This window comes from Callithrix jacchus, chromosome 16 (assembly GCF_049354715.1).
Source record: "Callithrix jacchus isolate 240 chromosome 16, calJac240_pri, whole genome shotgun sequence".
In the NCBI taxonomy this organism is placed as follows: Eukaryota; Metazoa; Chordata; class Mammalia; order Primates; family Cebidae; genus Callithrix; species Callithrix jacchus.
Genome location: NC_133517.1, coordinates 74156076 through 74173413, shown reverse-complemented (window position 1 = coordinate 74173413; position 17338 = coordinate 74156076). Strand labels below are relative to the sequence as shown.

General features: G+C 50.1%; 2 protein-coding genes across 11 annotated transcripts in view; one reads left to right on the top strand and one right to left on the bottom strand.

Annotated features, from left to right (window-relative positions):
• The window catches only part of FAM83A (family with sequence similarity 83 member A), a 28723-nt gene extending 24959 nt beyond the window's left edge, over nucleotides 1–3764 (top strand). Inside the window, exon 4 of one of the 2 annotated variants that reach the window (XM_054246773.2) lies at nucleotides 1095–3764. In XM_054246773.2, coding sequence (XP_054102748.2) covers nucleotides 1095–1632 — 538 coding nt within the window. In that variant the 3' untranslated portion in view covers nucleotides 1633–3764. The remainder of the gene's footprint in view (nucleotides 1–1094) is intronic. The other variant, XM_054246774.2, reaches the window with a different exon arrangement.
• Nucleotides 1–17338, bottom strand: part of C16H8orf76 (chromosome 16 C8orf76 homolog) — a 49559-nt gene that overhangs the window by 11046 nt on the left and 21175 nt on the right. For 4 of the 9 annotated variants that reach the window (XR_013528129.1, XR_013528127.1, XR_013528130.1 and 1 more), the window contains one exon: nucleotides 1101–3739. Coding sequence is in view for 5 of the 9 variants with exons in the window: in XM_035277146.3 (XP_035133037.1) it covers nucleotides 3506–3739 (234 nt within the window). In the remaining 4 variants the exon portion in view is untranslated. Of the gene's footprint in view, nucleotides 1–1100; nucleotides 3740–13550; nucleotides 16163–17338 lie in introns of those variants that run through there. The other 5 variants (XM_078353240.1, XM_002759255.7, XM_078353241.1 and 2 more) reach the window with 3 other exon arrangements.

The window sequence follows — 17338 nt, the reverse complement described above, 5'->3', positions numbered from 1 at the left end:
CCCCCGTGTCTGGGTGCTTCCTCCATAAACCCGGCCAGTCAGCGTCTCCGGGTGGCGCACGGTGCTCCTCCCCCGCTCATCCCTGCGGGGTCCCTGTACCTAAAAATGGAGCCGAATCCTCTTTCAGGAACGCTTTAGATGTTCATGAAAACGCAGCCTTTTGCAGCGACTTTCCTGACCCCTGACCGCGGTGTGGTTAGGGGAGCTGGCGCCGCGTTCCATAGATGGAGACCAGAAAGCCCGGCTGCTGGGTGACTCCCCTGAGCGCGGAGTCCGGACGCCGGGGACTCAGCCCCCTTCTGCCTCCTCAGGGAGCCGCTAAGGAGCTGCAATCTGAGCACCAGGAGGGAGACCTGAGGCCCAAGATTCGCTCTGGCGTCTTAATTATTCTCCTGCAAACACGCTCTGGCCGCTGAGCCTCAGTTTTGTGGTCTGTAAGAGAGGCGCTGCGCCGTCTCCCTCTCAGGGCTTCTGCCAGGGTGAAATTAGCCCGCGAGGAGGGGCAGTGGGCATGGGTTGGTTCCCTGTCGTCCCTTCCCTGAGGGGACCCACAACTCCCAGGGTACCCCAGAAGGGTCTTGGGGTGGGGGCCGGCCAAGCCTCCTATTCGTCCTTCTCGTCTCCCCTCCTCCTCTTCCCCCTTCTCTCCCTACCTTTTCCCTTCCCCCTCCCCTCCTCTTCCCCTCCTCTCCCTCTTCCCCCTCCCCCACCTCTTCCCTCCTTCCCCTCTCCCCTCCCTTCCCTCTCCCTCCCCCTCCTCCTCTTCTTCTCCCTCCTCCCCTCCTCCTCTTCTTCTCCCTCCTCCCCACTCCTCTTCTTCTCCCTCCTCCCCCCTCCTCTTCTTCTCCCTCCTCCTCCTCCTCTTCTTCTCCCTCCTCCCCCCTCCTCTTCTTCTCCCTCCTCCTCCTCCTCTTCTTCTCCCTCCTCCCCACTCCTCTTCTTCTCCCTCCTCCTACTCCTCTTCTTCTCTCTCCTCCCCCTCACCTCCTCCTCCTCCCTCCCTTCCCCTCCTCCTCCTTTCACTTACCCTCCCCTCCTTCCCCCTCCTGCTCTCCCCCTCCTCCCCCCTCACTGTCTATCCTCTTCCCCTCCAGCTTCACCTGGCTCTGCGGACACGTGCACCGGAACATCCTCTCCAAGTTCACGGGCCAGGCGGTGGAGCTGTTTGACGAGGAGTTCCGCCACCTCTACGCCTCCTCCAAGCCCGTGATGGGCCTGAGGTCCCCGCGGCTGGTCGCCCCCGCCCCTCCCCGAGCAGTCCCCGCCAATGGCCGCCTCAGCAGCAGCAGCAGCAGCGGCTCCGCTAGTGACCGCACGTCCTCCAACCCCTTCAGCGGCCGCTCGGCGTCCAGCCACCCCCGCGCCCGAAGTGTGTCCGCGTCTCTAGGGCCCGGCAGCCCCGCGGTCCTGCACCAGCCTCCACCGCCCCGGTTCAAGCCCCACCACAGCCCCTGGGGGGCCCCGAGTCCCCAGGCCCACTTGTCCCCGCGGCCCCACGACGGCCTGCCCGCCGCCGTCTACAGCAACCTGGGCGCCTACAGGCCCACGCGGCTGCAGCTGGAGCAGCTGGGCCTGGTGCCGAGGCTGACCCCCGCCTGGAGGCCCTTCCTGCAGGCCTCCCCTCACTTCTGAAGGTCCCTTCCCCCGCTGCCCTCCACAGGCCCAGGCTGGGCACTCCCGGAGGCCCGAGGACCCACCTCCACAGCAACCGGTGTTGAGCGCGCTTCCCTTTGAAAAGGCACTCAAGGCCGGGCGCTTTGGGAGGCCGAGGTGGGCGGATCACGAGGTCAGGAGTTGGAGACCAGCCTGGCCAACATAGTGAAACCCAGTCTCTACTAAAAATACAAAAATTTTGACTGAACTTCTGATTAAAGAAAATGAAACAAACAAAATACAAAAATTAGCCAAGCATGGTGGAGTGTGCCTGTAATCTCAGCTACTCGGGAGGCTGAGGCAGGAGAATCGCCTGAACCCGGGAGGTGGAGGTTGCAGTGAGTCGACATCGTGCCATTGCACTCCAGCCTGGGCAATAGGGAGACTCCCTCTCAAAAAAAAAAAAAAAAAGAAGAAGAAGAAAAGGTAAAGGAAAAGGCACTCAAAATCATTGCCATGGTCAGTGTTCCCAGGCCCAGGCCATCCACTCGCTGACCCCCACCAGTCCTTGGGTTCCCCTCTCTAGTTTGACCTGTGCAGCACATTCCAGAAGGTTCCAGGGAGGTTGTGGGGCAGCTAGAGAACAAAATCATGAAAACTGAGTCCCTGTCTTCCATCTAGGGCTTTCATAGTAATGGTCCCCAAAAGTCTGTAATAGGAAGCGGCAAACGAGCCCGTTTTACAATGGGTAAACTGAGGGACCAAGTGGTAGATGGTAAGTTGGTACTTCTGGTTCCCAGTGCCCAGGAATGGTTCACTCCCAAGAGATTCAGCAAAGAAAGCCTGAAGAGAAGGTGTGGGAATGTTCTGGATGTTTCAGGAGAGTAGTGGAAACCTCTCCTCCTTGGAAAGGCTAATACGAGGGTATCCCTGAGCCGGATGAGTTAGGGATAAGGCCCCAGAACCCATATCTGTGAGTTGTACGGGGCTGTCTGAAGCTGTAGCCTCCAGGGATAGAGCCAGCTGAGGAGTCTGGGGGTTGGGTTGTACAAGGCAGTTTAATAGACTCAGATTCTTGCTTCAGAGAGCCTTGGCCTGGCCTGGAGGTCCCTGGAGTCTAGGCTGGACCTGGGAGCTTGAGTTGTCAGTGGCCAGGACCCCACCACAGTGCCCATGCCAGTCTTGAGCAGCAGGGAGGACTCAGCTGTCCCCAGATCTAGGTGCCTCTGTCCATCCTGGTCATCTAAAGAAAAATGCTGAGCCTCACAAGCCCCATCATTCAGTCTTTCTCAATTCACAGTGCCCCTCTTTGTTCCTGGGATAGTGCTAGGTCCTGAGGGCACAGCCTAGATGAGTGCAAAGAAATCCAGTATGCTTAGAAAGCCTACAGGAGGGGCCACTCGCAGTGGCTCATGCCTGTAACCCCAACACTTTGGGAGGCCGAGGTGGATGGATTACCTGAGGTCAGGAGTTTGAGACCAGCCTGACCAATATGGTGAAACCTCGTCTCTAATAAAAATACAAAAATTAGCTGAATGTGGTGGCATGCATCTGTAGTCCCAGCTACTAAAGAGGTTGAGACAGGAGAATAGCTTGAACCCAGGAAGCAGAGGTTGCAATGAGCTGAGATTGCGCCAGTGCACTCCAGCACTGGACGACCAAGCGAGACTCCATCACACACACACAAAAAAAGAGTGAGAGAGAACATAGAGCAGGGGTGGCTGGCGCTGTGGTGGGTGGGACATAGAGGAAACTTCCCAGAGAAAGTGACAGTTAACCCTGCACCTCAGGTGTGACAGCGGGGTCAGTGGGAAGTGAGGGAGTCAGAGGGGAGCAGGTGGCGACTCCCATTTCCAGGCCCTCTCCTGCCACCCACAGCTCACCTCAGCAATGTCTTCTCCTTCCTTGATTTTCAGCTGGGAAGCTCAGCCTGCTCTATGGAGGGCCGAGAGCACCGTGCTCTTCCTCCTGGTGGCCTCTGACGACAGCCTGTGGCATCCTCCCCGGTCCCCTCTGCCCATCCATCCTCCTTGCGGATTCTCCCCTGCTCCCAGCATGGCCAGGGGCATCTTGGCTTCTGATTTCTTTTATTATTATTATTATTAATTATTGTATTTCTGTCCTTCACTTTTTTCCTCCTTCGTTCCTGAAAGTAAACAAAATAAACAACGCCTTGGTCCTGGTAGCTTTCTCAACCCCAGCTCTGACCCTGCTGTTTCGCAGCTGACGGCTGAGATGAGGTTAGAACAACCCGCCCAGGCTGAGCATTCCAAATTGGATTTCACCATCTGCTGAGAAAATTTAAGGAAGGCAAAGCTTGCCAGGTGACAGAAGTTCTCAGGCTCAGCTTTCCAAAGGCCTCAGCCTGTGCCTGTGTCCAGCTCAGTCCTGGCGGACAGGGGAGAACTGGCAGGTGGGAACAAGCCCCCACTCCTGACCACTCTCCATCAGCGGTCTCTCCTCCATGGCGGCCTTTGTTGACAAGGGTGCAATTTCTCCTCTCCTGGGCACCTGTGATGTGTGACGTGCTACCTGCTGGGAGGTTAGGTGGGGGTTGCCCTGGTGAGTGGAGCGTGAGCTGAGGGTTGCTTCTGGCAGAAGCTTTGAGAGCCTGGGTACAGGTTGCCACATAGAAGCGGCTCTCCAGTGGAAGCCCTCTTCTGCCAGCCCAGGGTCCTAAGCAATAAGCAGAATCCACCCCACCCCGCACCCCATGGATATGTAGTATGCAAGAATTAAACCTTTGTTGTTTAAGTAGCTGCGATTTGGGGGTTGTTTCTTCCTACACCATGATCTAGCTTTACCCAAGCGATACAGCCTCTGAGACTCCCCAACTCCAGGCTGGGCCACTGCTCTGGAGTCTCAAGGCCCCCCGACAACCATTTCCACCAGAGGATTAGGGGTGGTTTTACACACCTGGCAATTGTGAGTCTGAAAGCCAGAACAAGTCCTTAGCCCACTTTCAACTCCTATAAAACCTGGTAACGTTCTGTCTTTAATTCGGCTCCGGATTATAATCACAGCTGTACCTCCCTCGCCAGGGCCTACTTACTAGAGTGTCACTCCATGTCTTTAAACATATGGAGTCTCAGCTGGGCGCAGTGGCTCAGGCCTGTAATTCCAGCACTTTGGGAGACCATATATATATATATGGAGTCTCTACTACAGTGTGAATTTCAACGGCCACAGCTTAGCATCAATGGCCAGGCATGGTGTCACCTCCGGGACTTGCATCTGTCAGCCACAAATAACTCCCAGGACGAGATCAGGCTGGGAGGGACCTGCATGTGAACAACCACCATGAAGAACATGAGAGAATGAAAGAAATACTGTGATCATCACATCCTGGGTCAAGCGCATCTGTGAGCCAGGGACTTGGGATCACAGGACCTATCTACAGGACTGTCAGCCAACATGGGCGGAGGTGTGGGTCGCTGATGATCGACCCTGCTCCTCAGAGCTCCTCTCTTCTAGGAATGACCTGCAACTACCCTTGGTCCTCATCAGATCCTGCTCTCCTGTCTCTCCATCTACGTCATAAGAGCCTAGAGGCTACAGGTATCTCTGTGGATCCACAGGATGCTACAGCGGTGCCACAGACAGTCCCAGCGCACAGTCAATGCTCCCTGATTGAACACTGGTGAGGAGCTTTGCTCCCACAGGGGAGGCGAACACTCAGATACCCCAAGACCACCTTCACTCTCTGTCCCTCCAGAATGCAGGGGAGGAAGGGCTGCCCCGCCTTCACTTAGTCTCCTTGCTGGCCTGTCATGAAAATGCCAAACCAGCTTCTTCAAATATTTCAGGTTTATTGTTGTTGTTTTGCCCAGGCTGGAGTGCAGTGGTACAATCTTGGCTCACTGCAACCACTGCCTCCTTGGTTCAAGTGATTCTTCTGCCTCGGCTTCCCGAATAGCTGAGATTACAGGTGCTCACCGCCACATGTACTGATTTTTGTATTTTTTGTAGAGACAGGGTTTTGCCATGTTGGCCAGGCTGGTCTCAAACTTCTGACCTCAGGTGATCCACCAGTCTCAGTCTCTCAAAGTGCTGGGGTTACATGCGTGAGCCACCATGCCCGGCCAGAAGTAGAACTTAAGAGTGGGCAGGAGGAAGGGAGGCCTGTATAGTGCAGCGTGGTAACAAGGGCTGAGGCTCTTGAAGAAGATTCAGGAAGGAGGTAACGTCTGAGTTGGACTTTAGGAGAGGTGAGGGTTTGCAGCAGGCTGGGTGGAGAATGAAAGGTGCCATGTCAGGGTCCTCAGCGGAAGGATAAGGAGAGCAATGGCAGAGAGGACGTGGAGGCTGTGGGCCAGGTGAGTGGCAGGAAGAGAGGTGGCAGGGAATGGAGCTGGCAGGTGAGCTGGGAAAGTGGGTGACGTCATGAGGTGACATTATGAGGCCCCATCTATGCCCTGGGGAGGGTAGCAGCTTGGCTGTAGTCAGAGGGAAAGCTTGTGAACAGGGAAGTGGCTGGTGTTGGGCTGTACTTTAAATGGCAAATCTGATTTACTTTCTACACGTTAAACTATCTTTGAGCTTCAAGCAATATGTGTTTTCTGAGCCTAGGAGAGCCCCAGGTACCAGTGCTTACCTGGAGGGTGGAGGAGAACTCAAGACACCCAAGAAGAAGTGCCTTGGGGATCCACACCGGTGGAGAGGGCATCACCCTTAGCAGCTCCCTTCCATGCTGAACACAGCCAAGCTCTTCCCCAAGGCTCTGCCCTCTGGCTGGCCTGCCCTGCCCACCTTTTGTGTGGCTGGCTCCTTCTCCTTTCTAGGGCTCAGCACTGATGTCTCCCTTCACAAAGACCTTCCCTGGCCCCTGTCACTGCTCCATGTCATTCTCTCTCAGTCCGACAAACCACAGATCAGGGCAGTGCCAACCCCAGACGCGGCGAGGCTCTGGACACCTTCGTGTGAGCTGAGTGCCACCACCTTTTTCTTTCCCCTGGCAGGCCACATTTGTGATGAAATATATGAATGCAAGCCCCTTTGAAGCTGAACCCGAGGTTGACCTCCCCACACCCAGACCTCCAGGGCTCCACACCCCTTTTTAATTGCAAATCCAGGATTTGGAATAGGATATTCAGCGGAGAAACCACTGCCTGAGGCCCATCCCAATTAAGAAGGATAATCTGCTTTACTCAATCTACAAAGTCAGGTGTTGGTATCATCCAGATACACCCTCGCAGAAACATCTAGAAGAATGTTTGTCCAAGTATCTGGGCGCTCCATAGCCCAGTCAAGTTGAAACATGAAATTAACCATCACAAGTCTACCTGGCGTGTGTGCAGCTCCTTAAACTTTTAATGCAATTGACTGGTGTCCTTTCAAGAAGAGGAAATTGGACATGCAGGGAGATCCCCGGGGCACAGGCACACAGAGGGATGACCACGTGAAGGGGCAGCAAGAGAAAGGAGAACAGCCGTCAGTGAGCCAAGGGGAGCGGCCAAGGAAGAACCTCGCCCTGCAGACACCTTGGTCTTGGACTTCCAGCCTCCAGAACTGTGAGAGAATAGATTTCTGTTGTGGAAGGTGCCCATTCTGTGGGGCTTATGTTCCAGCAGCCCTAGGAACACACTGCCCTTCCAAACACAAACAGGCAGAGCCCCCACTGAGGATTTCCTCACTCGTCCCTTTCCTCTGGGCTGCTTTGTGTATGTAGTCGGTGGCCTCTCCCTCACCTCCAGAGTTCGCATTCCTTATTCCTCCACATTCCTGAAAATCAGTAGATCGGCCTGCTTATATTTTTCCTGGGAGACTGGGAAGATAGGGCTCCACGAGCCTGGGGAGTCTTCACTAACCACCATGTCAGTGGGAGAATCTAGAAATCTCTGTTCTCAAGTCAAGGCCACCAGCCTAGAAAGTGTCTGTGTGAATTTGTGAATGGTGCCCTCGCCTGACTCAGGGAGTGGACCGCAGGGGAAGGCGGCCTTGGCAAGCATAGCCATGGTGGGCTTCAGCCTTCCTGGCCCGCGGCCCTGTGCACACGTGCCATCACCATCACGCTGCACATCTGCGCCCGGCCCCTTCATCTGCCCTGTGTGGCCCATCATGGTTTCATGTTCTCCTTCACCACGTGCTACAGAGGAAAGAAGGATGGAGTGTCCTGAGAAGCAATGCCTGGCTCAGGCGAAATACTGTGAGAAGGCAAGAGCAGCTGTGTTTATGTGTGCACGTGTGTCTGTAAATTAGATATTTACATCATCTAATCACAATTGTTCCATCACACAGACATTCTTCAGGAGGAAGCTGGGAAAGCTAGTGACTGTTTCTGTGTGTCCACTGGCTTCTTGGATCAAGTTCAGAAAGTGAACAGCCACACAAAAGACGGGCAGGGCATGCCAGCCAGAGGGCAGAGGCTTGGGGAAGAGCCTGGTTCTATTCAACATGGAAGGGGAGCCCTCTCCAGCAGTGTGGGAGAGCTTTGGGAAAGGCACTGTGAAGCTGCCATGTATTCCTTTGTCCGTTTTTTGTGTTTTTTTTTTCTATTTTTCTCTAGACTGCTCAGCAGGATGAAGCTGCCATTTAAAACCACCTTTTAATCAATGGTGGCCTTGGATTTGTTTTGTAGAGATTTTTTACCCAAGGTTTTCCTAAAAGGAGGCACGTTCTTTTGAAACACGGTACTGTGCAGGGGCAGGACCACCTCTGGTGCCGGTCGTGGGGCTCGGTGGGGACGGGCCATGCTCTTGTGGCTTGCCATGCCTCAGGCTGCCTCTGCGAGGGCCTGACCTCCAGGAAGGCACAATGGCAGAAGCCACTGCATGTCCACAGAGCTGAGCTCTACCACAGAAAGCAAACCAGAGACACCACCCTAGAGCTTATGATCTGGCCAGGAGGAATCAGACAATTAATTAATTACAATTACAATAAGCACTTTGTTAAAAAAAAAAAAAAAAAAAGGCAGGCAGATCACAAGGTCAGGAGTTCAAGACCAGCCTGGCTAATATGGTGAAATCGCATCTCTACTAAAAACACAAAAATTAGCTGGGCATGGTGGCGGGTGCCTGTAGTCCCAGCTACTGAGGAGGCTGAGGGAGAAGAAACGCTTGAACCTGGGAGGCAGAGGTTGCAGTGAGCCAAGATCGCATCACTGCACTCCAGCCTGGGTGACAGAGTGAGACTCTATCTCAAAAAAAAAAAAAGAAAAGGCTGGGTGCAGTGGCTTAGGCCTATAATCCCAACACACTGGGAGGTTTAGGCGGGCAGATCACCTGAGGTGAGGAGTTGGAGACCAGCCTGGCTAACATGGTGAAACCCTGTTTCTACTGAAAATACAAAAAATTAGCTGGGTATGGTGTGCCTGTAATCCCAGCTACTCAGGAGGCTGAGGCAGGAGAATTGCTTTAACCCAGGAAGTGGGGGTTGCAGTGAGTGGAGATCATGCCTTTGCCCTCCAGCTTGGGCAACAAGAGCAAAACTCCATCTAAAAAAGAAAAACAAACCAGGGCATATGACGACATTTGAAGGGGAACCTGTCTGGGGATCGGGAACATCCTGTCTGAGAGTGACCTTTGAGCGGAGAGCCATAGGAAGAGGATGTTTAAGGCTGGGGAGAATGGGAGCACGGGAGACTCTTCCAAGTGGAGGTGACTGGATGGTCAAAGACTTGAGCAAGGGCAAGCTTGAGGAGTCCAAGAACAAGAGAGGAAGCTAGGGTGGGTACAGTCCCAAGGGATGAGAGCGAGTTGCGCTGGAGCGGGTCAGGGCCAGGCCACACGGGGCCTCGCAAACTTCATGAAGGACTGTGAGAATGATCTTTCCTTTTTCTTCTTTTTTTCTTTTTTGAGACGGAGTCTCACTCTGTTGCCCAGGCTGGAGTGCCATGGCATGATCTTGGCTCACTGCAACCTCCACCTCCAGGGTTCAAGCAATTCTCTGCCTCAGCTTCCTCAGTAGCTGGCATTACAGGCACCTGAGACTATGCCCAGCTAATTTTTGTATTTTTAGTAGAGACAGGGTTTCACTATCTTGACCAGGCTGGTCTTGAACTCCCGACTTTGTGATCTACCTGCCTCAGCCTCCCAAAGTTCTGGGATTACAGGTGTAAGCCACCGTGCCCAGCCGGGACTGTGAGAATGATCTTTCTAAGATCCCTCTGGCTCCAGTGTGAAGATGATAGGGGCGTGAGAATATAAAGGACAAAAGATGGCTAGGTATGGTGACTGATACCTGTAATCCCACCGCATTGGGAGACCGAGGCCAGTGGATCACCTGAGTTCAGGAGTTCGAGACCATCCTGGCCAACATGGTGAAACTCCATCTCTACTACAAATATAAAAATTAGCAGGGCGTGGTGGTGCATGCCTGTAATCCTAGCTACTTGGGAGGCTGAGGCACGAGAATCACTTGAACCCAGGAGGTGGAGGTTGTAGTAAGCCAAGATTGCACCACACCACTGCACTCTAGCCTAGATGACAATTTTTAGGAATGAAAAATTGTGAAAATCCTTCACAATTTTGAGGTAGAGCTATACTCTACCTCAAAAAGAAAAGAAAAAGAAAGACTCTTTCCAGCTCACACACCCAGCATAGATTCCCCTTTAGGAGCAAATGTTGAAGACAGGCCTTTTGAGAGTGGAAAAGGCAAGAAATTGCCCTTAGCTCCCACCCACCCCATGCACCTGGAGTGCAGTCACATCTGTGGCACACATTTGCTCACCTTCTGAGTGACTCACTCACTGCCAAGGGTAGTGATGTCTGAATTGGCAGGCCTCAAGATTTTTCTTAAGCATAATCATTGCTCAATTACCTTCACCATCTGTGCTGGATATGATCGTGATGACTTTTTCGTGATGAAACCCAGAGGTGCCCAGTGTTCATGGGTGTCCTTTCCCACCCTTTATTACAGCAGAGGCCTCGGAGTTCAGGAGGCCAGGTTCTTACTCGCATCAGCACAGTGCTGCCAGGAAGGCAAGGTGGGGCGGAAGTGAGGTGTGAGCAGGATCTGAGCATTCGGGATGGTGCAGACAGCAGGTCTGGGAGGAAAACCAGAAGATGAAATGCTCAGAGCACGGGCTAAGTTGGCAAGTGGGCTAGGATAGAGACCGGAAGCCAAAGGGGGTTAGGGGAAAAAATGAGGCATTTCTAGGGAGATCAGATGGACGGAAGGAAGAGGCTTAGCTACAGACAGAAACAGGCAGGGTGCTAGGACTGCCTCAGCACAGTATCAGAGCTGCAGGCTGTGAACTTTTTGCACAAATTAAGATGGTGGCCAATTCATTCAGCAATTCTTCCAACAAATATTTAGTGAGACGCCAGGTAATTCTGCCTTGGGGATACAAATATACACAAAACAGTCATAGTCCCTGACTTTCCAAAATTTAGTCTATTGTGGCAAACCATCAGGCAGACATGGAATATCAAACACAAGAATAAGGGGCAGTATAGGAGTGAACGGGCAGTAAGGGGGCACAAAAAGTGGGAAACCTCCCACCACTTACAGGGCAGGAAGACTTCTGGGATGCTACATCAAAACCAGACCTGAAAAATGCATGTGAATTAGCTATTGGATGAGGGTGCAGGGGGGATTCAGGTGAAGGTCATGGTCCATTTAAAGGCGAGGACTAGTGAAGGATGGGGCTCTAGGTAGCCAGAGCTGTACCATGAAGGGCTTGGCAAGCCATGCTAGAGTCTTTGCCCCATCCCAAGGGCAATCCACAACTAGACCACAAACTCCACGATAACCAGTGTCTCCTCACCAACCGCACAATGCTTGACACGTCATAGCTCAATTCGTGATATGTAATGGCTGAATTAATGGCAGGACAGCAATTCAGAGCTGAAGCGTTTCACAATTTTTCATTCCTGAAATTGAAATGTCTACTAATTATACAAGGTCTTTGGTTTTACATTAAAGACTAAATGTGTAATTGCTGGTCATGCTATTGAAGTCACTAAAAGAGTTGTTTGGCCTGGCTCAGTGGCTCACGCCTGTAATCCCAGCACTTTGGGAGGTCAAGGTAAGCAGATCGCAGGGTCAGGAGTTCAAGACCAGCCTGACTAACATGGTGAAACCCCATCTCTGCTAAGAATACAAAAATTGGCCTCCATCGCTACTAAAAATATTAAAATTGGCCGGGCACGGTGGCTCAAGCCTGTAATCCCAGCACTTTGGGAGGCCGAGGCGGGTGGATCACGAGGTCAACAGATCAAGACCATCCTGGTCAACATGGTGAAACCCCGTCTCTACTAAAAATACAAAAAATTAGCTGGGCATGGTGGCACATGCCTGTAATCCCAGCTACTCAGGAGGCTGAGGCAGGAGAATTGCCTGAACCCAGGAGGCGGAGGTTGCGGTGAGCCGAGATCACACAGTTGCACTCCAACCTAGGCAACAGAGCAAGACTCCATCTAAACAAAAAAAAAAAGATTGTTCAAAATATAAGAATAGTTCCTTGCCTGTTTTGGGGAGGGTACTAGAAAGAGTGAATGAGACAGAAGAGAGTGGAGGGAAACCCTGGTGACTGCACCTTTTAGCCCAGGGCTGGAATTCTCTTCCTCTGCTAAGAAAGATCAAATAAAAGCTGTGCAGTATAAAAATACAAAAATGAGCTGGGCACATGTAGTGATGTACACCTAATTCCAGCTTCTTGGGAGGCTGAGGCAGGAGGATTGCTTAAACCCTGGAGGTGGAGGTTGCAGTGAGCTGAGATCATGCCACGGCGCTCCAGCCTGGACAAGAGTGAGACTTTGTCTCAAAAAGAAAAGAAAAGTTGTGTAGGACATTTGCTGAAATTTGTGGCTTATTGTTAAATTCCTCATCAGGGAGCTCTTCCATCCCAGGTAATACACTGAGTAAGGTGGTGGCCCTTTGTATTTGAAGATGATGTTACAGGTTACAGGCTGTGATTAAAATTCATGTGGCTGAAAGGACAGGATGATCGCCCTTGCAGACAAAGCTCCATGACGCTCTCGTGTTTCTGTGCATCTTGTGAGAGAGGCACTCAGTGCTCTTCGTTCCCGTCTTTCTTCCCTGGGATGTTTGCACAGCAAACACCCTTAAAAAGGAGATAGTGGCCAGGCGCAGTGGCTCACGCCTGTAATCTCAGCATTTTGGGAGGCGGAGGCGAGTAGATCACCTGAGGTCATGAGTTCCAGACTAGCGTAAGCAACATGGAGAAACCCCGGCTCTACTAAAAATATAAAATTAGCCAAGCATGGTGGCATGTGCCTGTAATCCCAGCTATTCAGATGGCTGATGCAGAAGAATAGCTTGAACCTGGGAGGCAGAGGCTGCAGTGAGCTGAGATCACACCACTGTACTCCAGCCTGGGCAACAGGAGCAAAACTCTGTCTTAAAAAAAAAAAAAGTAGACAGCGTCTACCTCTGGAGCAAAGGGCAAGCATGCTGCCTGCCTATTATAAAAGATTTGAGTTTCCTAAACTCAGCACTCCTCTCCGGCAAGGCAACTAGTCTTGTGTGTATCACAAGATATGGTAATGCACAATCACTGTATGCGAATGTAGGCATTCCTTATGTGCCCATTATGTGCCCTTGGCACTTGGAGGCAAGAGAAAGATGCAAATACACTGAAGTTTATACTGCTTGCTGGGCCATGGGTCATAACATCCTTTGTCTCTGAGCCAGCTGTCTTCTGCCAGCATCCATTGAGTGGCTGACCTGTTAGCTTACAAGCAGGGTAAGAGCTCAGACCCTTCACAGGGCTTGGCACACCCTTCTTAGAAATAGCTTAGTCTCACATCTCAACTTTCTTGCTCATTCCCAATGCATTTACCTAAACAATGTGGATTCTTAGGCTGCTGGCTATAATACAGTAACTGTTTTTAAAAGACCACAAATCTAAATGCCTCCTTGATACACTTCCCCAGCAGGTATCTTCTGAAGGGGCAGCAGGCCTAAGCTACAGTACTTATAATGGGACAGAAAACCTCCAAAAAGAAACAAAACATAAACTGAATGCAGTAGAAATCATTTGAGACAGAAGCCACTTTTATAAAACATAAATAATCATTTTTAATTCGTTATACTCCATGATTTGCAATGGACCCTGTGTGAGGTAAACAAGGACAATTAACACAGTACAAGATGTTCGCGGCTTTTTCATCACCCATTAAGCCAAGATGTGTATCTCTGTATGGAACTGATTTTCAAATGGACAGAAATGGTCTTTGATCTTTCTGAACCATTTGTCCTCAAATTCCTCCGAGGATGCGGTCACCAGGGCACTCAGGGCTACGGAGCCAACGCACCTCACCTCTGGGTGAACGTCCTCTTTTATTTTTTCTGGGATATCTTCTCCCATAACCTGTAGCAGGACAAAAAAACAACTGTCCAATAAAAGAGGCAGCAGACATGGAATGCTAGTCATCAGCTGTAAAGGCTTTTATACTAAGGCCGAAAATACTTTAGCAGCCAGGGGAGATTTCCAACAAATTGAAAAGGTATTTGTTCAGAAGTAGTTATCCAAGGACAAGTAAAATATTCCCTATTTCCACTGTCATTCTCCCGGAATGAGTCGCGTAGGTGCTGTTGTGGCAGCAGTACTATTTGGTTTACCAGGAGTACTGAGTCACCCTTTTTGTATTAAAGAACATATTCTGTTGGTGAGAATGCAACTGTAGCAAGTAGCTGGGCCCACCCTCTCCTGACCCCAAAGGACTCTAATCCCTGTATAACCAAAGCAATCTTGGGGATTTAAGGAGCTGGTTACCGATGAAGGTCCAATACTGCCCCCTCCTGGTAAGAATTAGGCCCAGATGAACACCGGGTCTCGTCGCCAGACTGTGGGTTAGTTTCTTTGAGAAGACATCACAAAGCCAGGTTGTAGAAAGCTTGTACCTGAACCCATTAAATAAGCAGACTGACCTTGGGTAATGACAATGAACTAAAATTAAGTTCCAAAACATTTCCTACCATCTGGCATGAAAGGTTATGTAGGCATGGAGCAGGGATGTCACAGAAGGAATTTAATCTACACAGACTTGCATTAGATAATCTCTAAAGTTCCTGAAACCCGGATATGGAATGTGTTCATGAAAACTCAACCTATAATGAATTAGAGGCAAGCTCAAAGAATGGTTCTGAGGACTGGGTTTAAGTCTTCAAAGATTATACGTTGTTTGAGGAAATTGCCAATGAGAACCAAGCTTCACTAGGCAACAGTCAGCATTTCCTAAAGCCTGGTATTTTGTCAGTTCTAAGATATTTTTTGTTTTTGTATTTTAATATCTCTGAAATCATAATGTATCTGAGCCAGGTGTGGTGGCTCACACCTGTAATCTCAACACTTTGGAAGGTCGAGGCAGGATGATTGCTTAAGGCCAGGAGTTAGACAGGAGCCAGGGCAACAGAGCAAGATCTGTGTCCCTATAAACAATTGGGTTTTTTTTGAGTCAGAGTCTCGCTCTGTCACCCAGGCTTGAGTACAGTGGCACATTCTTGGCTCACTGTGACCTCTGTCTCCTGGGTTCAAGCAATTATCCTACCTCAGCCTCCAGAGTAGCTGGGGCTATAGGCAAGTGCTACCACGCCTGGCTAATTTTTATATTTTTAGTAGAGACGGGGTTTCACCATGTTGGCTGGGCTGGTCTCAAACTCCTGACCTCCAGTGATCCGCCCACCTTGGTCTCCCAAAGTGCTGGGATTATAGGTGTGAAGCACTGCTCCTGGCCAAAAAGTTTTTTAAAATGGGCATGGCAGCACTCAACTACAGTCCCAGCTACTTGGGAGGCTGAGGTGGGAAGATGCCTTGAGCTCAGGAGTTGGAGGCTGCAGTGAGCTATGATTGTGCCACTGTACTTCAGCCTGGGAAGACAGAGTGAGACCCTGTCTTAAAAAAAAAAAAAAAAGATGTATCTGGTAATCTTTTGAGTGACGTTCTATGTGACAGTGTAAATGCTATCTTATTTTTCTTTTGGTGATATATCAAATAATATGCTTACAATTGATGATTTCCTGAATTCAATGAAATGTAGTATTTTAAAATCTGGAATAAAATACCAAAAACACCTTTCTTAAAAATAAGATAAGTAAATAATAGTAATATCCAAACACACTATTCCCAAAAGAGGAAGAAGCAGGCACAATATAAAAAGTGTCAAAAAATCTGCCAAATATTCAGCCACATAAACATTTTAAACTTCCACATGCCAAAAAAAAAAAACCCATAAACTTCAGAAAGTATGGTAACATAGAAGGATACTTAAGTGGGAACGGTCCAAGATGGCCGATCGCTAACATCTCGGGATTGCAGCTCTCAGTGAAAGTGCAGAGAACTAAAGGACGCCACACTTTCAGACAGTCTGGTCGCTCACGGAGCAGAAGATCCCCAGTGGAGGAGTCACACGGGTCGCCAGCGCGACTCTTGTGGCGGGCACAGCGGTTTCGCCGGCACCTCGGCGCGGCAGCTCTTGGAGCAGAGTAAACAGGGCCGGCTCCCCTTTTGACCGAGGTTTGGAGGACGAACACGGGTCCCCAGCACGACTCCTGAGGCCTGTGCAGCAGCTGTGATGGCACCTCCGCGCGGCAGCTTTCAGCGCAGAGTAAACGAGACTGGTTTCCCTTCTGACTGAGGTTTGGAGCCCCGGGAAGGCAGAGTTGCCTATTACGGACACAAGAAGGAAGCCAGACAGGAGAATCCTGGGCAGAAAAGCACCATCAGTCTTAACGCTGCTGTTCTGGCCCTGGGAACTAACAACTTGGACGTCCACTCAAGAGACCTAATCTGAAAGTTGGTATTCAAAGACGACAGGAGGATAAATTTACAATGATGGGAAGAAACCAGCGTAAAAAGGCTGAGAATACTCAAAATCAGAACGCCTCTCCCTCTAAAGATGATCACAGTTCCACATCAACAATGGAATAAGGCTTGATGGAGAACGAGCGCATCCCAATAACAGAATCACGCTTCAGGGAATGGGTAATAAGAAACTTCTGTGAGTTAAAAGAACATGTTGTAGCGCGATGTAAAGAAACTAAGAACTTTGAAAAAAGGTTTGACAAAATCCTATTGAGAATATACAACTTAGAGAGGAATATAAGTGAATTAATGGAACTGAAGAATACAATACAGGAACCCCGAGAAGTATGCACAGGTTTAAACACTCGAATTGTTCAAGCAGAAGAAAGGATATCAGAGGTCAAAGTCCAACTTAATGAAAGAAAACAAGAAGACAAGATTAGAGAAAAAAGAATAAAAAGGAATGAGCAAAGTCTCCAAGAAATGTGGGACTATGTGAAAAGACCAAATTTACGTTTGATAGGTGTACCTGAATGTGACGGAGAGAATGAATCCAAGCTGGAAAATACCCTTCAGGATATTATTCAGGAAAATTTTCCTAAACTAGCAAAGCAGGTCAACATTCAACCCCAGGTAATACAGAGAACACCACAAAGATATTCCTCAAGAAGAGCAACCCCAAGGCACATAATCGTTAGATTCACCAGGGTTGAAATGAAGGAGAAAATACTAAGGGCAGCCAGAGAGAAAGGTCAGGTTACCCACAAAGGCAAGCCTATCAGACTTACAGCAGATCTCTCAGCAGAAACTCTACAAGCCAGAAGAGAATGGGGGCCAATATTCAACATCCTCAAAGAACAGAACCTTCAGCCCAAAATTTCATATCCAGCCAAACTAAGCTTCACAACTGAAGGAAAAATAAAATCTTTTATGAACAAGCAAGTACTCAGAGATTTTATTACCACCAGGCCTGCTTTACAAGAGCTTCTGAAAGAAGCATTACACACAGAAAGAAACAACCAGTATTAGCCTTTCTAA